The following is a 20429-nucleotide window of genomic DNA, read 5'->3' on the forward strand; positions in this document are numbered from 1 at the left end:
GCGTGTCAGCATTTTGGAAAACCCTAACTTAACTCTGGTGCCGTGTCACATATAGAAATTTTTTGATATTTGCAACCATAGTAAAACAAAGACTTATATTTTTGATATTTATTTTATATATTTAAATGCCATTTAACAAAGAAAAATCAACCAAAAAAATGAGTTCGCATGTCACCTCTGACACGCGTGTCATAGGTTCGATCACTGCCCTAGTAATGTAGTATAACAGAGGAATGATTTGAATGTTAGAAAAGGGAAGATTTTTGTAAACCTTTCTAAAATGTAACTGTCTAATATAATCCTAAATTTCTTGGCATTATATTCCAGAGAGAAAAAAAGGTTTTAGGCTCAGAAAACCAAGTTCAGATATAAAACAAATAATAACAGATTAACTTTTTCTATATCAGATGTCAAGACTATTTTCCTATCCCTTAGATACACACACACCCCTCCAAAAGTCGTGGGGATAATAATTGCTTCCGAGAAGGTGAAAATAAAGGTTCCCAATGATTCATTTATGCTAGCAAGAAGTAGAGAATGTGTGCTTAACTTGGAACTTTCTGTTTAAGGTTCAGACCTTGATACAAATATGAACAAAAACCTGAATGCTGCCATTATAAACTGTCTTGATTTAATTAATTAATGCATGTAAAGTATTTATACAGAGCCTTATAGATATCAATTACTCAAATGTAGCTGTTATTACTGGTACTATTACAAATAGTTTAGCTTCCAAAATGCCTAATATATTATAGTACACAAACATGAGAGTTTTCTAACCAATAATAGAGAAAAATAGTATGGATATTACTTTATCTTTTATATCTATACTAGAGGCCCGGTGCACAAATTTGTGCACGGGTGGGGTCCCTCGGCCTGGCTGGTGATCAGGGCTGATCAGGGCCATCTCGCCCAGTCCTGACCAGGCCGATCAGGCCGCCAGCCAGGGGGAGGGGCCGCGGGAGGTTGGCCGGCCATAGGAGGTTAGCTGTGGGAGTGCACTGACCACTAGGGGGCAGCTCCCGCATGAGCATCTGCCCCCTGGTGGTCAGTGTGCATCATTGCTACCAGCTGGTCGTTTGGTCGTCTGGTCCTAATGATCGCTTAGGCTTTTATATATATATACTAGAGGCCCAGTGCACTGATCGTACACTGGTGGGGGCATGGCCTGAGAGGATCAGCCCGCTGTGGGAGCAGCTGTTCATCCTGGTCAGCGGAGCGGTGCTCCTACTGTGAGAGCACACTGGCCACCAGGGGGCAGCTCCTGGGTTGAGCGTCTGCCCCCTGGTGGTCAGTGCGCGTCATAGTGACTGGTGGTTCCACCGGTAGTTCCGCTGCTTGGTCAATTTGCATATTAGGCTTTTATTATATAGGATACTTTTAAAATATTGGTAGTATCTCACAACTGTTTGCCTCCCTTCGTGCATGTGTCAGTATTGCTAGCTTTAAGGATGGGGCAGCAAAACATCAATGATGAGAGAGAATCATTGATCACCTGCCTCCTGCATGCCCCCTATTGCAGATCAAGCCCACAACCCGGGCATATGCCCTGACCAGTGACCTCCTGGTTTATAGGCTGATACTCAACCACTGAGTCACACTGGCTCGGCTAGACAGTTTTTTTGATGTGGGTTGATTCTTGCTCCTACCCTAAGATCTATATAAATGCAGAATAGCCACAATTGGTGAACATTAATGTAAGAGTCCAGCCACAGACCATTGAGGTGACCCTGAGGGATTAACAGGAATCAATGGACTACACTCTATAATTAAGTAGTGTTGAAATGGAAAATAGAGCTAATTATCTCCCCAACACACACACACACACACACACACACACACACACAGCTATTTATATTTTCAGATGTCTTTCTGAGAGAATAAGCCTAATTTTAGAAAAATCTATTACTCACCACAGCAAAGACAAAGTCAAGATACTTAATGTTGCTGCCGTTCAGCCTAAGTAGAGCAGTTTGAGAATGGCAGCTGCCAGTGAAGTGAGTTGTATTGGGTTTGATGTTAATAACTGTAACAACCTTTAAGGGAAGAAGTGGGGAGGAAGGTACAGATTAGCCACAAATGTCTACAACAAAACCTTATAATCTAATAAGACCAACTTTAGTGGAGAACAAAAAAATCCTTTTGTCTGGATACTTAAGTTTATGATGTCTTACTTTCAAACAAAGTTGGCACAGGCCTTCAAGCTGTGACTCAGATGACTTAAAAAAAAAAAAAGAAAAACAAGAGGGAAGCTTCCTTAGTAAGGAGCCAAATGAAAATACACATAATTTATGGAGCAAGAGCTGTCTGGCTTGTTTAAGTCACAGGTCTCTGGAAATGGGATTTGTTTGTTGGTACACCCTCTGTAGCCTCAGTGGAACACTGCAACTAGAAGTTCCATGCTGTATGTGGACATATCTATATGATTCCAGTCATCAAACAGCTGGAGAAATAGACAGCTACACTGTTCTCATACATCAACCTATAGCATATGTTTTTGATAAAAGTGTGAAGGAATTATATTTAAACTGACTGAAATAACGATCAACTCTGATATTGCCTGATCTATTGATGGCAAATGGAATCTGAACCCAAACAGTCTGTTAAACTGCTAGGTTTCCCACTGCCTGAGATAACACCTTGAGAACAACATTAACTCTTCATGGTTATAGTAACTCCAAACTCACCAAAACTCAATGAGTCAACATCAAATCTCCATTTAAAATGCCATCATTCTAATAACACTACGCTTGAGCTGAATGTAGGCTACACTATTTGAAAGGAGATGCAAATAGAATGTAGCATAAAAATAAACAACCATACTTTATCTTGAGTGATATCTATAGACAACTATACCTTATCTTGAGTCATGTTCAACTGCAGCCCCATGGTAGCCAGAAGACAAGTACCATTGGTATTATTAACTGAATAGGATCCAATCTCTGGTTTTTCCTTTTGAGCAGGTGTTGTAGTAGGAGATGGTAAAGTGGTGGGAGTAACGGGCACAACAGTGGTTGAAGTTTTATCTTTATCACACAGAAACTCTAAAACAAAGGACAAAATAAATTAAAGTAGACTTTTTCTTAACTCATAAAGGCCTAGGAAGAGCAAACTATTTATCACAATAGCAGTCCAAAAGAAGGGGAGGGAATACCTCGATAGATATTTTAAAATAAATGAGTCAGAGTTCTCAAACTGCTGCTTCATATGCAGACAATCTCTAAGAGTTATGACACAGCAGACAGGCTTGACACACACAAATGCTTTATCTACTCAAACATGGCCAGCTGCAAATCCATCATTTCAGACCCTTAAGTGCCTTTATTCCCAAAGAACTTCACTGCCTCTTATGTGAAAATCAGAGACTTAAGTTTGAAAACATTTTGCTCCAATGTAGGCCTGCCCCCTTCTCTCCCACATACAACCACTATAAAGATAGTGTTTACCAGAAGAAAGTTTAGAGATTATTGAAGGATTTAAATACAAATGAACTTTTTATTTGTGTTACCCCTAGAGCAAATCATAGGCATTTCAACCTCTTTTTAGGAAGTATTGGTAGTTTCCCAGAACTGATGAATGAGAATTTGTTACAGTTATATAAAGTTATATGAAAATTATAAAACCAATTTATAAAATTCAAGATTAGAACTCAGAAATAAAATTTCTATGCTTTGGACTTGCATCATCAAAAGTGAAAGAGCTGACGATCAAATACTATTTGAGGATTTGATCAAACAAAGACTAGGTTGTATCGGCTGAAAACACTATAAATAAAGCATTTTAATATACCATTCCAGCCTGGCTGGCATGGCTCAGTGGTTGAGCATCAACCTATGAAACAGGAAGTCATGGTTCGATTCCTAGTCAGAGGACATGCTCGGGTTGCAGGCTCAATCCCCAGTGGGGGGTATGCAGGAGGCAGCCGATCAGTGATTCTCTCTCATCATTGATGTTTCTATCTCTCTCTCCCTCTCTCAAATCAATAAAAATATTTTTAAAATACCATTCCACAAGAGGCACATTATAAACTTAAAATTATAAGTTCCATAAGAATAAGAATTATTATTTATAAAAATATTACAGTCCAGTGTAAACTATGAATAAATCTTAGTATATGCTTGCTTGCAGGTAACAACTTCAACAAAGCTACCTGGTATACTCATCTTAATTTAGGACCCAAGTACAGGAACATATACTTTAAGGAGTCACCTTTTGTGCTCACTGTGCCATTTTGGACAAAAGCTTGTACATGAACATCCCAATAGTGCTGGATAACATCTTTCTTTTCTGCAGTCAACATACTATTGCATCTAAAGATGTCATTCAGTGGAATTCTGAATGCCACAGGTTCATGAACAGTAAGAATTCCTGTAAAAAAAAGATTAACAATAGCTGTTTTTAGGAAGGTAGGAAAAAAAGTGATAATATAAATATGCATTACACTTTCTTCTCTTCTGCCTGCCCCACCCCATCTCCAAAGTGACAAAGGACATGGCATCTTCAGGGAATGACACATTCTCTATGGATGCAACACAGGGTACAAGAGAAATGGGGGTTAGGAAGGGAAGACAAGCTGCAGGTGGTCACACTCGGAAGCATCTTATATGATTTAAGGACAGGTTAATGGGGCTTTATTTTTTAGCAGTGGGAGGTCAGCTCCAGTTTTTAAAGCTGGAAATAAATAACACATGTACAATTTATTTTAAAGGAGATAGCAAAAGTATAGAAGATAGGCAGGGGAGAAAAATGTTAGGGAAAGTCATTTAAGAGGGAAACCACTTAGAAGTCTGATGACATGGTTAAGGTAAAAAGCAAGGAGGGGGATGCCTAAACTAAGACGGTGAGAGGAAGAGAGCAAAGAGGCAAGGCTGAAAACATATATCTAAGGTAGAATCAACAGGACAGTGACTAAAAAGGAAGACAGATGCATTAATCAGGGATTTTATAGTAGATCCTTATTTCTGTGCTACTATCCCAAAGTAAGTTATAGTAACTACATGAATTTTTGGAACCTCTTCTTGGATAGAATTTAAAGACTATTCCATTTCATGAAATCTTCAGAATGTGAAAGCAGTAAGTTATAGCCATTCTGTACATAGTATTTATTATAATTCCTATAGTAAAACTTCAAAAGACTGTGATCACACTTATCCACCCAAATGACTTAGTTTCTTTTGGAGAAGCAGTAAGGAAGGAAGGTACTATTCAAGGTCCATAATACAGGCTGCTTTTTGCGCCTCTCCATCATATAGCCCGGCAGCCAGTTAATGCTGCCTTGGCGCCCCCTAATGGCCAAAGAAAAAAATTTTAACCAATAAACTAGAACAATTGTTTTTACCCTTAACTTAAGTGAACAGCTACATGAACTCGCTGTATTTAGACCTCAAAAAACAAATTAATAAAAAAAAACAAGTTGTAGACAGAACTTGGCTGGAGATCCAGACTAGAGAACCTAGCTATGCTGATCAACTGAATGCTGCCTCTGTGTCATTCCTTCTTCACTGACTCTGTCCACACCTTGGGAAACCCCTGGACCTGCTGGGGCTGGACCCCAAAACTATAAAATTATAATTAAATACTTATAAAATTAAAAAAAAAGTTGTAGAAATATTGACTTACATTATAAAACTATCATTTTTAAACTATGTATTGTTTATGAACATATATACTGACATGTGTATTAGTCAAGAAGGAACAAATAGACAGAAAGGCTATACTCCAAATTCATGAGAGTGGTTACGTTTCAGGAGGCAGGGAGGAAAATGGCTCTAGAGAGTGGGTACAAAGGAAACCTCAAATGTATTTGTAAGATTTTATTTCTTTAGCCCAGCCAGCATGGCTCAGTGGATGAGCATCAACCTATGAACCAGGCGGTCACAGTTCAATTCTCGGTCAGGGCACATGCCTGTGTTGTGGGCTCAATCCCCAGTGTGGGACGTGCAGGAAGCAGCCGATCAATTATTCTCTCTCATCATTGATGTTTCTATCTCTCTTTCCCTCTCCCTTCCTCTCTGAAATCAACAAAAATATATTTAAAAAATAAAATTAAAAGATGAGGCAAAATGTGAAAAACAATGGCATTTACTAATTCTGGGTAATGGGTACACGTGGGCCTGTTATATTATTCTTGGTACTTTTCTGTATTTTAATCAAGAAAAAAATTCTTTAAAGAAAACAGCAATTTCCAAGTCACTTCAATTATCAGAAGCCTAAAAAGAAAACACAAAATTATTTCAAAAACCATCAACAGTCCATTTAAGGAAGCCCTTTTAAATTCCAAATAGTTTCAAATATTACACAGATGCTAGTAATAAAAAAAAAATCTGCATTCTCTTTATTTAAAATAAAAGGTGGATGAAATAGGTGTTAGCTTTTAGAGTCCAAAGTTTTCCCATCAATCTGTCAGATTAAACCCCACCTCCTTTTCTTGCCACCCATTTGGTCCAGGCACTCATCACATCATACCTTAATTACTATAATAGCCTTGGAAGCTGGCTTCTCTGCATGCAGTCTCCTCACTTCCAAATTAATTCTGCAGAATATTCTTTATAAACTAGTAGTCTCTGCTTTGGTTATATCGCTCTCTTGGTAAAAAACTAACATGGTTCCCCAGTGCCTACCCTATCAAGCTAAATGCCTTTCCTTGGCTTCCACGGCTCCCTATAACTTAGACCCATTGCCACCTAGCCAACTTGATTTTCTTGGCTGCTACACACACAGCCTCTATTTTAATCAGGCAGCTCTTCAATTACTGCCGCACACATGATGCTTCCCCCTGCTGGAAATACTCAGCTCAAAATTCTCTGCTTACTCTAATTCTACATTAGCAGAGTTTCAGCTCAGGTCCTACTTTTTCACTTCAACACACACTGACCTCTCCTTTCTCTGTGCTCTTTCTTTATCAGGACTCCTTATGAGAACACTTTAAATCTGACCTCTTAACTGCAGGCATGCACAGATGGGCTTAGGGGCTATGTACAATATGCAAAAGTCACTCTGTATTTTGAGAGAGAGGGTCTAGAGCAGCGGTTCTCAACCTGTGGGTCGCGACCCCTGAAAATACATCCTGCATATCAGATATTTATATTACGATTCATAACAGTAGCAAAATTACAGTTATGAAGTAGCACGAAAATAATTTTATGGTTGGAGGTCACCACAACATGAGGAACTGTATTAAAGGGTCGCAGCATTAGGAAGGTTGAGACCCATAGGAGAGCTTCTCTCACATTGTCAGAAAAGATGTATGAGTCCTCCAATCTCCCAAGCACAAACAACAACAACTTCACACAGATCTCAATGCCTTCTAATTTTCCCATATAAGTTGAAAAAATAATTTCACTTTGTCTCTCCAACTAGTTTTTAAGCTCCTTGAAAGTGAGGGGCAAATCTTATACTAGCTCTGAAATACAATGTAGGGCACAAAACTAAATATATACGATATCTCATAACAAATTTGCTTTAGTTATCCCCCTCAAACTAAGAGATTGGTAAAAAAGAAAACTAGGATTTGATTTCCAAATCTTAGTCTGCAATAACTCCCATTTTATATGACCACATTCACTTCTGAGTCCTTAAAATATGATCTTTTAATATCCATATATCCAAATGAGTTATTTATCTCCAGGTCTAGGCAACTGAAGTCTCTGTATCTATTTCTGGGGTCAGAATGAAATATTACTGGTGAGAAATGCTAAGCTATTACAAACACCATGTTAACTCAACCTCAACAGAAGGGGAAAAAAGGAGAGAATTATATCCCTAACACAATGGAAATCTCCATTATCCATGCCTTCAAAACATTTTAATACACATTTCAGTTCTAGTAGTTACAATGGTGACCTAATTGCCAATGCTTTCCCCAAGTTCTTTTTGACCTGATATTTCTCAAAATAGCAGTAAATGTTGACTCCAGTCATTTTACCTTTAATTAATCATTTACTTGTTGGCAAAATCCTATCAAAATGCTAGAAAGATTTGCAGATGAAGCATTTCTGCTCCTTTTAGATTACTGAATTTGTACACATTTAAAATAGTTATTAATAAAGGATTTGTTCATTGATTCAACATTTATTGAGTGCCCATTGAATGAAATAAATAATAATAGTTAAGTGTGTAGCTCAATAGACTTTGGTTCAAAAAAACAGCTCACCCACTTATTAGCCTGTGTGACGTTTGGGAAAGTAATTTAATATCATCAAGCCTCATTCCTTTTACATGTAAAGTTGGGAAAATATCTACTTCTCAGGCTTATTGGTAAGGATTAAGGTACTATCTGATACAAAGCATAGCAAATATCAATGCTGTGTTGAACACTGTGCTGTACATGGGTATGGGAAGGATACAAAAGCATAGTTTCCAGTCTAGTTAGGAAGACATACATGCATAAGCATAATTTTTAAATTGTTCACATTTTTATTATTAATAAACAGCAAGAGAACATAACACAAATCCAATTATTAAGGTTACCTTTCTTTTTAGCATCAGGAAATGTTGTGCTATCATTAGTGTCATAGGAAAATGAGATACTTTCAATTAAATAAGTAGACTTCTCCTTTGTAAAATTCACAGTCCAGGAAAAAACAGATCCAAATTGCACCTCAATTTTGGGACCATTCTGGTCATCACCACAGATACTTCCATTGTATGTTGCATTGCCAAGGTCTGAAATGGTTACAGTTTTCTAAAAGAAAAAGAAGTTTGATTTGTGGATGATTAGATAAAGATGTAGTACATACATACAATGGAATACTACTCAGCCATAAAAAGACGAAATATTGCCATTTGCAACAATATGGCTAGGTTTTGAGAGTATTATGCTAAAATGGAAAAGGACAAAAACCATAAGCTTTCACTCATATGTGAAATATAAAATAAAAAGCAATAAACTAACCAAACAAACAAAAACAAGCTCATAGATACAGACAACAGGGGAAAGAGAGGTGGGGAGGGCAAAATAGGTGAAGGGGGTCAAATATAAGGTAATGGAAACTAGATTGAGTGTTGAGCACACAATGCAACATACAGACGATGTATTACAATTTTGTACACCTGAAAATTACATGATATTAACCAATAAACCACAATAAATTTAATAGAAATATAAACAAACAAACAAGGTGAAATTGAAATAAAGAAGAAGTTTGGGAGTAAGGAACACACAGACAGTCGTGAGCATCAAGCACTTTCGCAGGATGTGCCACTTTAGTCTACATCACACATCCCCCATGGCTAGGTTGCCCTTTGCCTGATTTGCTGTGTAAACCAGTCTCAGATTCCTCAGCTACACACCAGGCTTCTGGACAAATTCATGTACTATGTCTGAAAGGAAAAGGAAAACTAGCCTGAACTTCTCTTCTTAAGTTGATTTTTTAAAAATCAGGTTGTAAGCAGGCAGGACCTTCACTGAAAGAAAATAAAAAGGCAAAGGGATTGAGTAGTACTGCCAAAAGGGGAGATTTTTAATAGCAAGCTATTTAAAAAGGGACAAGCTTTGATGTTAATACATGTTAAAAACATTACAGAAGCAGTTAAAACACCATAGAGTCTTCAGATCATTTGCCCTTAAGCAACTCTAAAAAAACTTGAAAGAACCAATTAAAATATTCCTTCCAACACTGATCAGAATACATTCAAGGATACAAGTTTTTTAAAAAAAAACCCACAGAACTTAAGTCAGTTAATATATGAAATTTTATTTGTATAAATGCATGTAAAGGATAAAAAGAATAGAATTAAATTCCTGCTACAAAACTCAAAGAAAAAGAAAAATACTTACATTACTTTTGCTTGTAGTCTCATAGCCTATAGTGAAATTCATCCGCCATTTTGCATAAAGGCAAGTGGCATTTTTTGAATTCGTCAAATTAAGTTCTAATGCATAAGACGAGATAGCTCCTAAAAAGATTAAAAAAGAGTAAGATTTTTAACTTGTACTACAAAAACATATATAAGAACAAGCTCTATCCACCACTGAAGTTCAACCAGCTCTAAAATGAAACAAAGTATTTTTAATAGATATGGTGGTATCTTGGTCATTGTTTTTCTTTTTATCTTTAGTGGAATGCTATTGATAAAGTTAGCGTTTCCTCTTCCCAAAAGAATAATTGCTTGACCAAGGATGTATAGGTAATGGCACAGGTTGGTGACATTAATCTGTGCCTTGCTGGCTTTGTTTTAGGCAATTATACTTTGCCTGTTCAGATTTTTGCCCTTTAAGATAAACCAGCTCAGGGAACTCTCTCTGCAAAAATAATGATAGATCTGATATTCAATCGTCTTGTTGCCTTAAGGCCTGTCAGAAACTACATGAACTATGACACACGGATGTCTTGGCAAACTACTTTCTTCTGATGTAAAGAGGTGGGATAATTCTTTCGATGCATGTCTACCATGTGAGCAAAGGAGCAGAGTTGCAAAGGTTGTCTGATCCATAAGCAAAAGGTTATTGTTTTATAAATGTACTACTGGTTCATCACTTTTTGTTTCACTTAAAAATCCTATTAATTAGAAAGGCTGATGGATCCTTTGACACGGACTCAAAATCACTTCCTGTGTTGTCAATCTGCTACCTCTTTAGGTAGAGAAACCATGCAGGAGACAGACAAGCCCTTGAGTCTTTTCCGCTAATTTGAGTAAGATCTACACTAAGCTAAATATAGGAAAGATATTACCTATTACCCTGGAGAGACCGAGGACTCAAGTAATATATGCCAGCAAACACACCAGCAGCTTAAATGATGGGTAACTATCTAAGGATTTTCTTCACTATTTCACACATTACCCAAGGGATGAGCTGTTTCCTGTTAAGATAGCTGCAGATCCCTTAATGATATCTGAGCAATCTAGAATAATCTACAAGTAGGAACATGTTAGAGACTATAGAGAATAAAGTCCTAAGAGGAATACTAAGAAGGTGTGCCTCAGCAACAGCTTACAAGCTGTACACAAAAGCCTGTCGTCAGGCTCCAGAGTCCAGGCTGCCTTGCCAAGCCTGAATATTGTGCTAAAGCTTGTGGTTACTGACAGTGCCTAAATGTACTGGCTAAGGCTCGAAAAGACCTTGTTAGGCCTAAGTAGGTTTTACGGCCATTCTTTTCTAAGTACAATATGGAATGGAGCTATCATCACTGATCCAAGGCTACCCAGTAGTGGTGCTGAGAATTCCAGCTCATAATTTTTCTAATCAACTGGAGGCCTGCTTTTTATATGCAGCCTCTCTCAGTCTTGTTTAAAGTCCCTAGCTTGAACATACTCTCCTTGTATTCAAAGCATTCAAAACTATTAGAAATAACAAAGAAAAGCCTCATATGGATTAATTATATACACTTCAAAGATATTAGAGTAATAGAAAGAAAACAGCATCAATAATAATAGTATCAATAAGGGCCAAGGTGAAGCTTTACGAAGCAGAAGGTACAATTTGTAGTCCAAATTTTCCACTACATTATATTTACCAATACATTAAATGTGAGATCTGAGAAACACTGAGCTCTGGCACATTTGTTCTAGTCCCTTCACACCCTCTCTCCCTGTGAGAGCTACTAGTATTCCTTCCACAGAGCTTACTTCACTGTCTGGCCTCTATCTCCAACTGCACAGGGACTGCTTTTACTAGTACTCAAAGACCTATTACCTCAAACTCAACAATTCCAAAACGAAAATTCATTCTTCTACTTCCTCCAAACTGGTCCCCTTCTCACCCTCTCTAGCTCTGAATGAAAGGCGGTACCACATCAGGCTCAAAAGTAGGAGAATTACCTTCTCCTTCATTTTCTTTGTTAAGTCCTATTGATATTTTTCCCTTCAAATGCTCTCTTAAATTCAGTCTTTGACTTTTATTTCTACTCGAAATCCACCACCCATTCCCTAAATTACTAGACACCTCCTAGCTGCTGCTCCTAGAAGTGTTGCCAGATTAATGGTCCTTGAATACCTCTTCCTCTCAGGACACATTCTTTTTTTTAAAATATATTTTATTGATTTTTTTTTTTTACAGAGAGGAAGAGAGAGGGATAAAGAGTTAGAAACATCAATGAGAGAGACACATCGATCAGCGGCTTCCTGCACACCCCCTACTGGGGATGTGCCCGCAAGCAAGGTACATGCCCTTGACTGGAATCGAACCCGGGACTCTTGAGTCCGCAGGCCGACGCTCTACCCACTGAGCCAAACCGGTTAGGGCTCAGGACACATTCTTGTTCACAAACTTTTATTGGCTCTGAAATTCCCATATTAAATTTGAATTCCTCTGCCTGGCTTTCAAATTAATCCTTAATCTTTCCCACCCCACTCCTTCAACTTTTCTCTAGCCATTTTCCCAGAACACACCCTTTGATCTGGTTAAACTTGTTCCACTGGACCCAAATGCTATGTTGTATTCAATCTCTACCCCTAGACACTGTGCCTAACATTTGAAATTTACTTTCTTCTACTGACCTAAATATTCACCTCAGGAAAGATTTCACTTTGAAACACCCCCTTCCACTGCCTTCTTCTTCTTTTTTTCTTTCTTTCCTTTTCTTTTTTTTTTTTTTTTTTAACAATTTCTGGCAGACATCACTGCCTACTTTAAAAGCTGAAAATGTCAGCCCTAACCGGTTTGTCTCAGTGGGTAGAGCATCGGCCTGCGGACTGAAAGGTCCCAGGTTCGATTCCGGTCAAGGGCATGTACCTTGGTTGCAGGCACATCCCCAGTAGGAGGTGTGCAGGAGTCAGCTGATCGATGTTTCTCTCTCATCGATGTTTCTAACTCTTTATCCCTCTCCCTTCCTCTCTGTAAAAAAAATCAATAAAATATATATTTTTTAAAAAGCTGAAAATGTTAGATACTTGCTTTCCCAAGCCTCCCTTGCAGCAAGGATAGGATCTTGTGCTAGGCTCCACCTAACAAAGGCATCCACACCAGAATTTGTATAGGAGCCAGGAATGGAACTATCTCCCTCAGGTGGAAGTAGTTACAGCAGGATTAAGCTCCCAGGGAACAAGGCAGGCAGAGCTGGTAGTGGCAGTGGCCAGTGGTGCAAGCTGCAGTTCAATGCTTGGCAATGGAAATGCAGTTCAAGAACATGATTTGGGATACTGAATCAGACTTTGGGATATGTAGCCAGGACCTCCAGTAATTCTGCATTACCTAATATGCATATTTTATAAAGGAAAATTGTATTGATGTGCAACACGCATATGGAAAAGTATGCAGCATGACATATAGAAGGGAAAAGTATGCATAGCCCAGCTGGTGTGGCTCAGTGGTTGAGCACTGACCCTTGAACCAGGAAGTCACGGTTCGATTCCTGGTTAGGGCATATGCCTGGGTTATGGGCTCAATCTCCAGTGTGGGGCGTGCAGGAGGCAGCCTATCAATGATACTCTCTCATCATTGACCCCCAGAATTTCTAACTCTCTCTCCCTCTCCCTTCCTCTATGAAAAAAAAAATATATATATCCTATATAATAAAAGCCTAATATGCTAAGTGTCTGGTCAGCTGTTCAACCAATCAAAGCATAATATGCTAATGATATGCTAAGGTTGCTCAACTGCTTGCTGTGATGTGCACTGACCACCAGGAGGCAGACGCTCTGACTGGTAGGTTATCTGGCTGCTGGGGTCCAGCCAATCGGGACTGAGCAAGATGGGCCGGACACACCCTGGAGCCCTTCCACGGTCCCTTCCCGGCTGGCCAACCTCCCGCGTCCCTCCCTGGGTCTGATCATGCACTGGTGGGGTCCCTCGGCCTAGCCTACGCCCTCTCACATTTGGCCTGACAGCAGAAGCCCCAGTTGCTATGAGGCACACTGACCACCAGGGGGCAGACACTCAATGCAGGAGCTGCCCCCTGGTGGTCAGTGCGCTCCCACAGGGGCAGCGCTGCTCAGCCAGAAGCTGGGCTCATGGCTGACGAATGCAGCGCTAAGGATGCTTATGGGGGAGCGGGCCTAAGCCATCAGTTGGACATCCCCCCCAAGGGCTCCCGGCCTGTGAGAGGGAGCAGGCCAGGCTGAGGGACCACCCCCCGCCCCAAGTGCACAAATTTTGTGCACTGGGCCTCTACTCTAGTATATAAATAAAAGTATGCATAACATTAAGTATACAGCTCAAAGATTTTTCACAAACTGAACCCACCTGTGTCAACAAACAGAATATTCCAGTACTCTCAAAGTTCTCCCGGTTCCTCTTTCCAGTTACCATTTCCCTCCCAAGGGTAACCATTATCCACTATCCTGACTTCTAACAGGAGAAATTAGTTTTGCCTGTTTTTCAACTTGATATAAATGGAATCATTCTATGCTCTTTCATGTCTGGCTTCTTTCACTCAGTATGTTAGTGAGATTCACTCCAGTTGTGTGTAACTACAGTTTGTCCATTCTCACTCTATGTATAGTTTTCTATCATTGGGTGACTACTCTACTATTCATCTATGCTACTGTTGATGGGCATTTGCATAATTCCCAGTTTGGTTCTATTATAAATGAACACATCAGTGAACCCATGTGTATGTGCATCTACTGGGTATGGGATATACCCTGATATCTTTTTAATAAATTCCTTTTCTGCTTACAATCAATTGGATTTTATTTCTATTGCTTTCAATTAAGAACCTGGACTGATATGCTATCCATTTTTTCAGCAGCCATTTTTTTCCACAAAGATTTCCTTGACTATAAATGCCCTGGAGGAGCAGTCACATGGCACATCCCAAAATTTTAATATATCTTATACTATCCTGAATTATTCAGTTATTTTATGCCTGCAAACCCTGTCTTCCCTATTGTCATAAACTCCAAAAACAGTCTTCAACTGTCACTTCCCAACAAACTGATGTGCTATGGTAAAATATAGCATGCAACAAGTAATTTGTTAACTAATAAAAAAAAGTACCAAAGTCTATGAAGGAATGATATATATAAATTCAAGATTTCTTTTGATAATGTCTCTGCAATTCCTTTGAATTCCAATATACTCCCTTAAACAAATTATCTTATCTATGCCACAGCCCCTAGGAGTGTGTCTTTTATATGAATGTCATCCATCATGGGTGTCATGGTGGTGGGGATTATATCTATTACCTATACTCTATCTCCTATCATTCCTAGTAGTGCTGAATATATATTAGATTCTCAATAAAAACTGATTGATTATATCAAGATACAAATACCCTGCAATAAGGACCTGAAATATAGCTTAATCTGATTATAGGAAGGCCAATCTTTTAGCTCTTCCAAATCATGAAGCCAACCTGTCAGTCTTCTGGATGCTCCTTCAACCCCCATGTGAGTTTCCTCAACAAATTTTGACATAAATTCCAGGCTAGGAATAATGCTTTTCTCATAAGGTATGTTTATAGTTGAAACATTTACACTTTGGTAAAAAATCTCCAGCATTTTCCATCCTGATTTCGGTGTTTGATTTTAGAACAACCAAGCCATTTTTGTTTAAAGGCTTTATGCCATTAAAAAACCACAGCTGAATATATCCTAGAGTATGTAATTATAGAGCTGAGTGTTCATTCTCCAAAGAAAAGAAAAAAGGCAGTCCTCAAAATCAACTTTCTCAAATTCAAATATCCTCTCTAATTTGTTTCTAAAGAGATCATGTATAGGTTCTTTTAGAAATCAGAACTTATTTCTCAAAGCATAAGATACTGCAAAAAATGGCTAGGTTTTTACAAGTCTGTTTGACCCAATGTAGCTGAAAATATGCATTTGTAAAGAAGATGGGGTGGGTGGGATCATAATATTGGTGGTAAAACAAACAATGATCTAAGAGGCAATATTATGAGGTGATTAAGAGCCCCATCCCTGGAATTGAAGAACTAGAATTCAAATCAGGCCATCCAATTTACTACCTGTGAGACTCTGGGTAAGTTAATCTTGCAAAGAACTGTAGTGTGCATATTTCTCTAATAGGTTCTTCAAAAGCATATAAACCTGCAGAGTTAAGAGAACTTTGCCAAGCAAGTTAGAGGTTCCAGCTTACAAGCTTCCCTTCTAGTAAACACAGCACCTAAAGCAGTGGTTCTCAACCTTCCTAATGCCACGACCCTTTAATACAGTTCCTCATGTTGTGGTGACCCCCAACCATAAAATTATTTTCGTTGCTACTTCATAACTGTAATTTTGCTACTGTTATGAATCGTAATGTAAATATCTGATATGCAGGATGTATTTTCATTGTTACAAATTGAACATAATTAAAGCATAGTGATTAATCACAAAAACAATATGTAATTATATATGTATTTTCCGATGGTCTTAGGCGACCCCTGTGAAAGGGTCAAGGGGTCGTGACCCACAGGTTGATGAGAACCGCCCTAAAGGAACCCTTCCCAACTTTTAGGTTTATGTTTACTTTCATCATATTAAAGTTATGGATTCTTGTCCTCACACTCACCAATTCAGAATGATGTTGAGCACAGAGTCTTTTTAAAAAATATATATTTTATTGATTTTTTACAGAGAGGAAGGGAGAGGGATAGAGAGTTAGAAACATCAATGAGAGAGAAATATCAATCAGCTGCGTCCTGCACACCTCCTACTGGGGATGTGCCTGCAACCAAGGTACATGCCCTTGACCGGAATTGAACCTGGGACCCTTGAGTCCGCAGGCCAACGCTCCATCCACTGAGCCAAACCGGTTAGGGCGAGCACAGAGTCTTAACAAAAGAACATAGGCATATACAGTACTACCTATTTACTCTTTCTTTTCTATTCATAGGTTAAAGTCAGATTAACTGTTCCTCATTTACAGTTCCTCACTTATAATTCCTAATATAGGTACAATCATCACATTCAGTAGCTGATTTCTGGTAAATCTCTCTTTTTTTAAAATATATTTTATTGATTTTTTACAGAGAGGAAGGGAGAGGGATAGAGAGTCAGAAACATCGATGAGAGAGAAACATCGATCAACTGCCTCCTGCACACCCCCTACTGGTGTGGGGGATGTGCCTGCAACCAAGGTACATGCCCTTGACCGGAATCGAACCTGGAACCCTTGAGTCCACAGGCCGACGCGCTATCCACTGAGCCAAACCGGTTAGGGCTCTGGTCAATCTCTTAAAAATAAAAGTAATAATATGATTGCAAGCTACAAAATAATTTAATGTTTTTAAGGTCACAGAGTGGATAAGGAAATAAGATTCAACATTATCCAACTAATGGAAAGTGCTTATTGCTGAGTGGTATTTGGCAGACCTCCAGAACTCTCTTGCAACACATAGCAGGATACCAACAAGTACTCATAACGTATACTTTTGGATAGGAGATCTCTGATCACTATAATACAAAATTATGACAGAATGCTTTTGTTACTACATGAGGAAAATTAGCCTTCCTGCACCAATGGATCACTTAAGTCAGACATAGTACTGTAAAACAAACCTTGATCACAAATTCCACCCAAGGATACAGAGGAAAAAAGCTGCACTCATAGTAAATATTTGAATATCTACAATCCTATCAGATGTGATAACCAATGATAGCCTGTCCTTTCAAGTCACACTAATATAGCTAGAATAATTTTTAGCAGAACCTTGAAATCAAAGTTATCAGTTTAACCAAATGTGGTTAGGCTACAGAAAAATCTCAATGCTTACGTTCTCTTTTAGATCACCCACAAAAGGAGAGAGGTTGGTTCTTTGATAAAACCACATTCTCCTTCTCACCAGACTTCCTTGTTCTTCATGTTACCTTCACTACTATGTAGGTATATCTGAAGGGGTACAGGTAAGATACTATCATTATTATATGGGATTATACTTTAGTAAATAGGTTTATAATTATCTGTACTGCTTAGCACTAATCTCGACGTTCTCAATTCAAAGACACACAAAAACAACTTCTTTCAAAACATAATTTAAGATTCAAGAGGAATAAGAAGACCAAGTTGGTCTAGTCCACCATCATAACCCCAGTACCCATCAATGAGTACCCTCAACAAATATTTACGGAGAGTTAAATATGTACCAAGCCCTGTGCTAGGTAGGCACAGGGAAATAACTGTACATAAGATAGTCTCCACTCTCAGAAATGAACACCACTGGTACTGTTAGGGAAAAAAAAGAGTGGAAAATAGGCTAGTGTAATAAACTAAGAATTTGGGAAAGTCAAGATTTATTCCTGTTCCTCCAGATGCTCACCTGGCTGTCCTCCTTCCAACACTCAGGTCTCTGCTCAAATGTCAAACAACAATGAAAGGCCTTCTGACTCCATTACCCACCCCTATCATCTGCTCATTCCTTTTCCACATTACCTGCTGCATTTTCTTCACACTACCTAGGACTATCTGAAATTCTATTATTTACATGTTGGACTATCTTCCGCCACTAAAATGTAAGCTTCCCAAGAGCCGGGACCCCATCTGTCTTTCCCTTTGCACTATCTATCCCTTTCACCTAGTATAGGGGCTGGTACCCAATAGGCATTCAAGAAACATTTGTGGGAAGGAGGGGCTCCAACCAGTGAAACACACACTCAGGGTATTTCTATGAGGTTTTTCCCTCCCAGAAAAGCTTCAACCCTATAAAAACCAGAAGTCACTAGTTATAAGAACAAAAACCACAAAATTCTGAAATCTCTGATGTCACACGACGGGAACACAGTTAGGCAATGATGCTAGGAAAGGATTTTCATTTAGTACTCTCTTTATAATGCTGCTATATAGCTCTTCTCCAGAAAGTGCTCTAGTCAGTTACAATTCAAATAAATATCAGCCTATTTAACTCTGTGGAAAAGGCCAATACATAGACTCGAAGAATTCTTTTCTGTACTTCCTCTAAAGCAGCTGTTTTTAAAAAGTAAAGTTACTGGTGAAGCTGGAATAGAGTTATAAAGTCACAAAGTGGCACAGCTAAAACACTAATGCTAATGAGGCTATACATTCAGAACAGATCATCCTTCACCACCCTCTTAGTCCCCAGGAACAGCATGGGATCCATAACAGATACTTTACAAATATTTATTGAGTTTTCAAAAACTTATTCTTGGTAGCCATTTTGATATCTAAAATTTCAAGAGACAAAACCACATGGAAGGAGTTAGTGCCACACTGAACTAACAGCTGTCAGAAAAAGCAGCTGTAGAGAAGACATGGTTTCTATTTCATCCTGGTACCTTTTAAAAATCCGATCTGGGTACATTATTAACTTTTACTCCTCAAAATCCTGTTTTAAACTTGCAAGTGGAGGGAATCAATCTAGGAAATCTTCCCAGAGGGTGAATCTAGTTAGTCCCAATCAATAAATGGCAAACTAGCAGATGAGCTGATAGGTTCTTTTATGTTTCTTTTGCCTGTTTATTTTCTGCAATGAGCAAGCACTGCTTTTGTAAAATCAAAACAAAAGAGCTTTCATTAAAAAAAACAAAAAAAAATAATGACAAATTAAAACCAACAAGTAAGAACTATTTTTTTCACTTTCTCTAAACAATAACAGTGTTGTATTTGTGCAGATTCAATTGGCAGTGAATTACTGGTTAACAGATGCTGTGGTTCGATGCGTTCTAGTCACTGGTAAGGTGCTTTTCTGGTAAACAATCCTTTCTTAGGGTCTCTCAGTCCTCAGTAGCATGAAAGCTTCAAACTGTGCTTGAGCAAAGCCTCACCCACCCCCTTTCAGAAAGCCCACAGAAGAGTTTCCTGCTCTGTGTGGACAGCTGGACTAGATGAGAGATTCACAAATGTTTCAGTGTCAAGACCCCCTTTACTCTCTGATCCACCGAACACCTCAAGTAGCTTTTGTTTATGTGAGTTATGTCTATAGGTATTTGCCATAGAATTTAAAACTGAGAAGTAAATAAAACCTATCAGAGCCATCAGGGTGATGCCATCACTCATTATGTGGCTTCTGGAAAACTCCACTGAACACTGGTGAGAGTATGAGAGTGAAAAGGACAAATAATATCTTAGTATTTTCCTGGAAATAGTTTTGATCTGACGGACTCCCAGCAAAGATCCTTGAGAATCAGTACATCAGATAATCAAGAATCCTTCCAAAGCTATGGATGGGGAGCAAGATTTCTCAGCTTTGGTACTACTGACATTTTGAGGTAGATACTTCTTTGTTTTGGGGGAGCTGTCTTGTGCATTGTAGGATATTTAGAAGCATACCAGACCTCTCACCACTAGATGCTAAAAGCAATTCCCAGTTGTGACAACCAAAAATGTCTCCAGATATTGCCAAATATCCCCTGATTGAGAATCCACTGTTCTAGGGGGCTCATTTTATTCTACTGACGTGTAAATGATAAGATGTGTACTCCTCACTATCTTCTCAGGACCCTAATATAGCTATTTCCTCTCTGCTACCATCTGATCTGTTCCTTCAGTTTTTGTTTCTTTTTTAATTAGGTCACAAACAGCAAGAGTCCGTGGGTAGCAACAAACAGGATGAATCAGGTCAGGAAAAGACATTCTGGTCAAAGTTCACCTTTCA

The 20429-nt window shown here is 38.6% G+C and overlaps 1 protein-coding gene across 3 annotated transcripts in view; it reads right to left on the reverse strand.

Annotated features, from left to right (window-relative positions):
- Positions 1–20429, reverse strand: part of LAMP2 (lysosomal-associated membrane protein 2) — a 42156-nt gene that overhangs the window by 20488 nt on the left and 1239 nt on the right. For all 3 annotated transcript variants that reach the window (XM_005884674.2, XM_005884675.2, XM_005884676.2), the window contains exons 2-6: positions 9779–9897; positions 8470–8683; positions 4210–4368; positions 2857–3044; positions 1914–2036 (exon numbers count right to left, since the gene is read on the reverse strand). In XM_005884674.2, the coding sequence (XP_005884736.1) occupies positions 1914–2036; positions 2857–3044; positions 4210–4368; positions 8470–8683; positions 9779–9897 (803 nt within the window). The remainder of the gene's footprint in view (positions 1–1913; positions 2037–2856; positions 3045–4209; positions 4369–8469; positions 8684–9778; positions 9898–20429) is intronic.

The sequence above is a fragment of the Myotis brandtii genome, unplaced genomic scaffold (assembly GCF_000412655.1).
Source record: "Myotis brandtii unplaced genomic scaffold, ASM41265v1 scaffold846, whole genome shotgun sequence".
Classification (NCBI taxonomy): domain Eukaryota; kingdom Metazoa; phylum Chordata; class Mammalia; order Chiroptera; family Vespertilionidae; genus Myotis; species Myotis brandtii.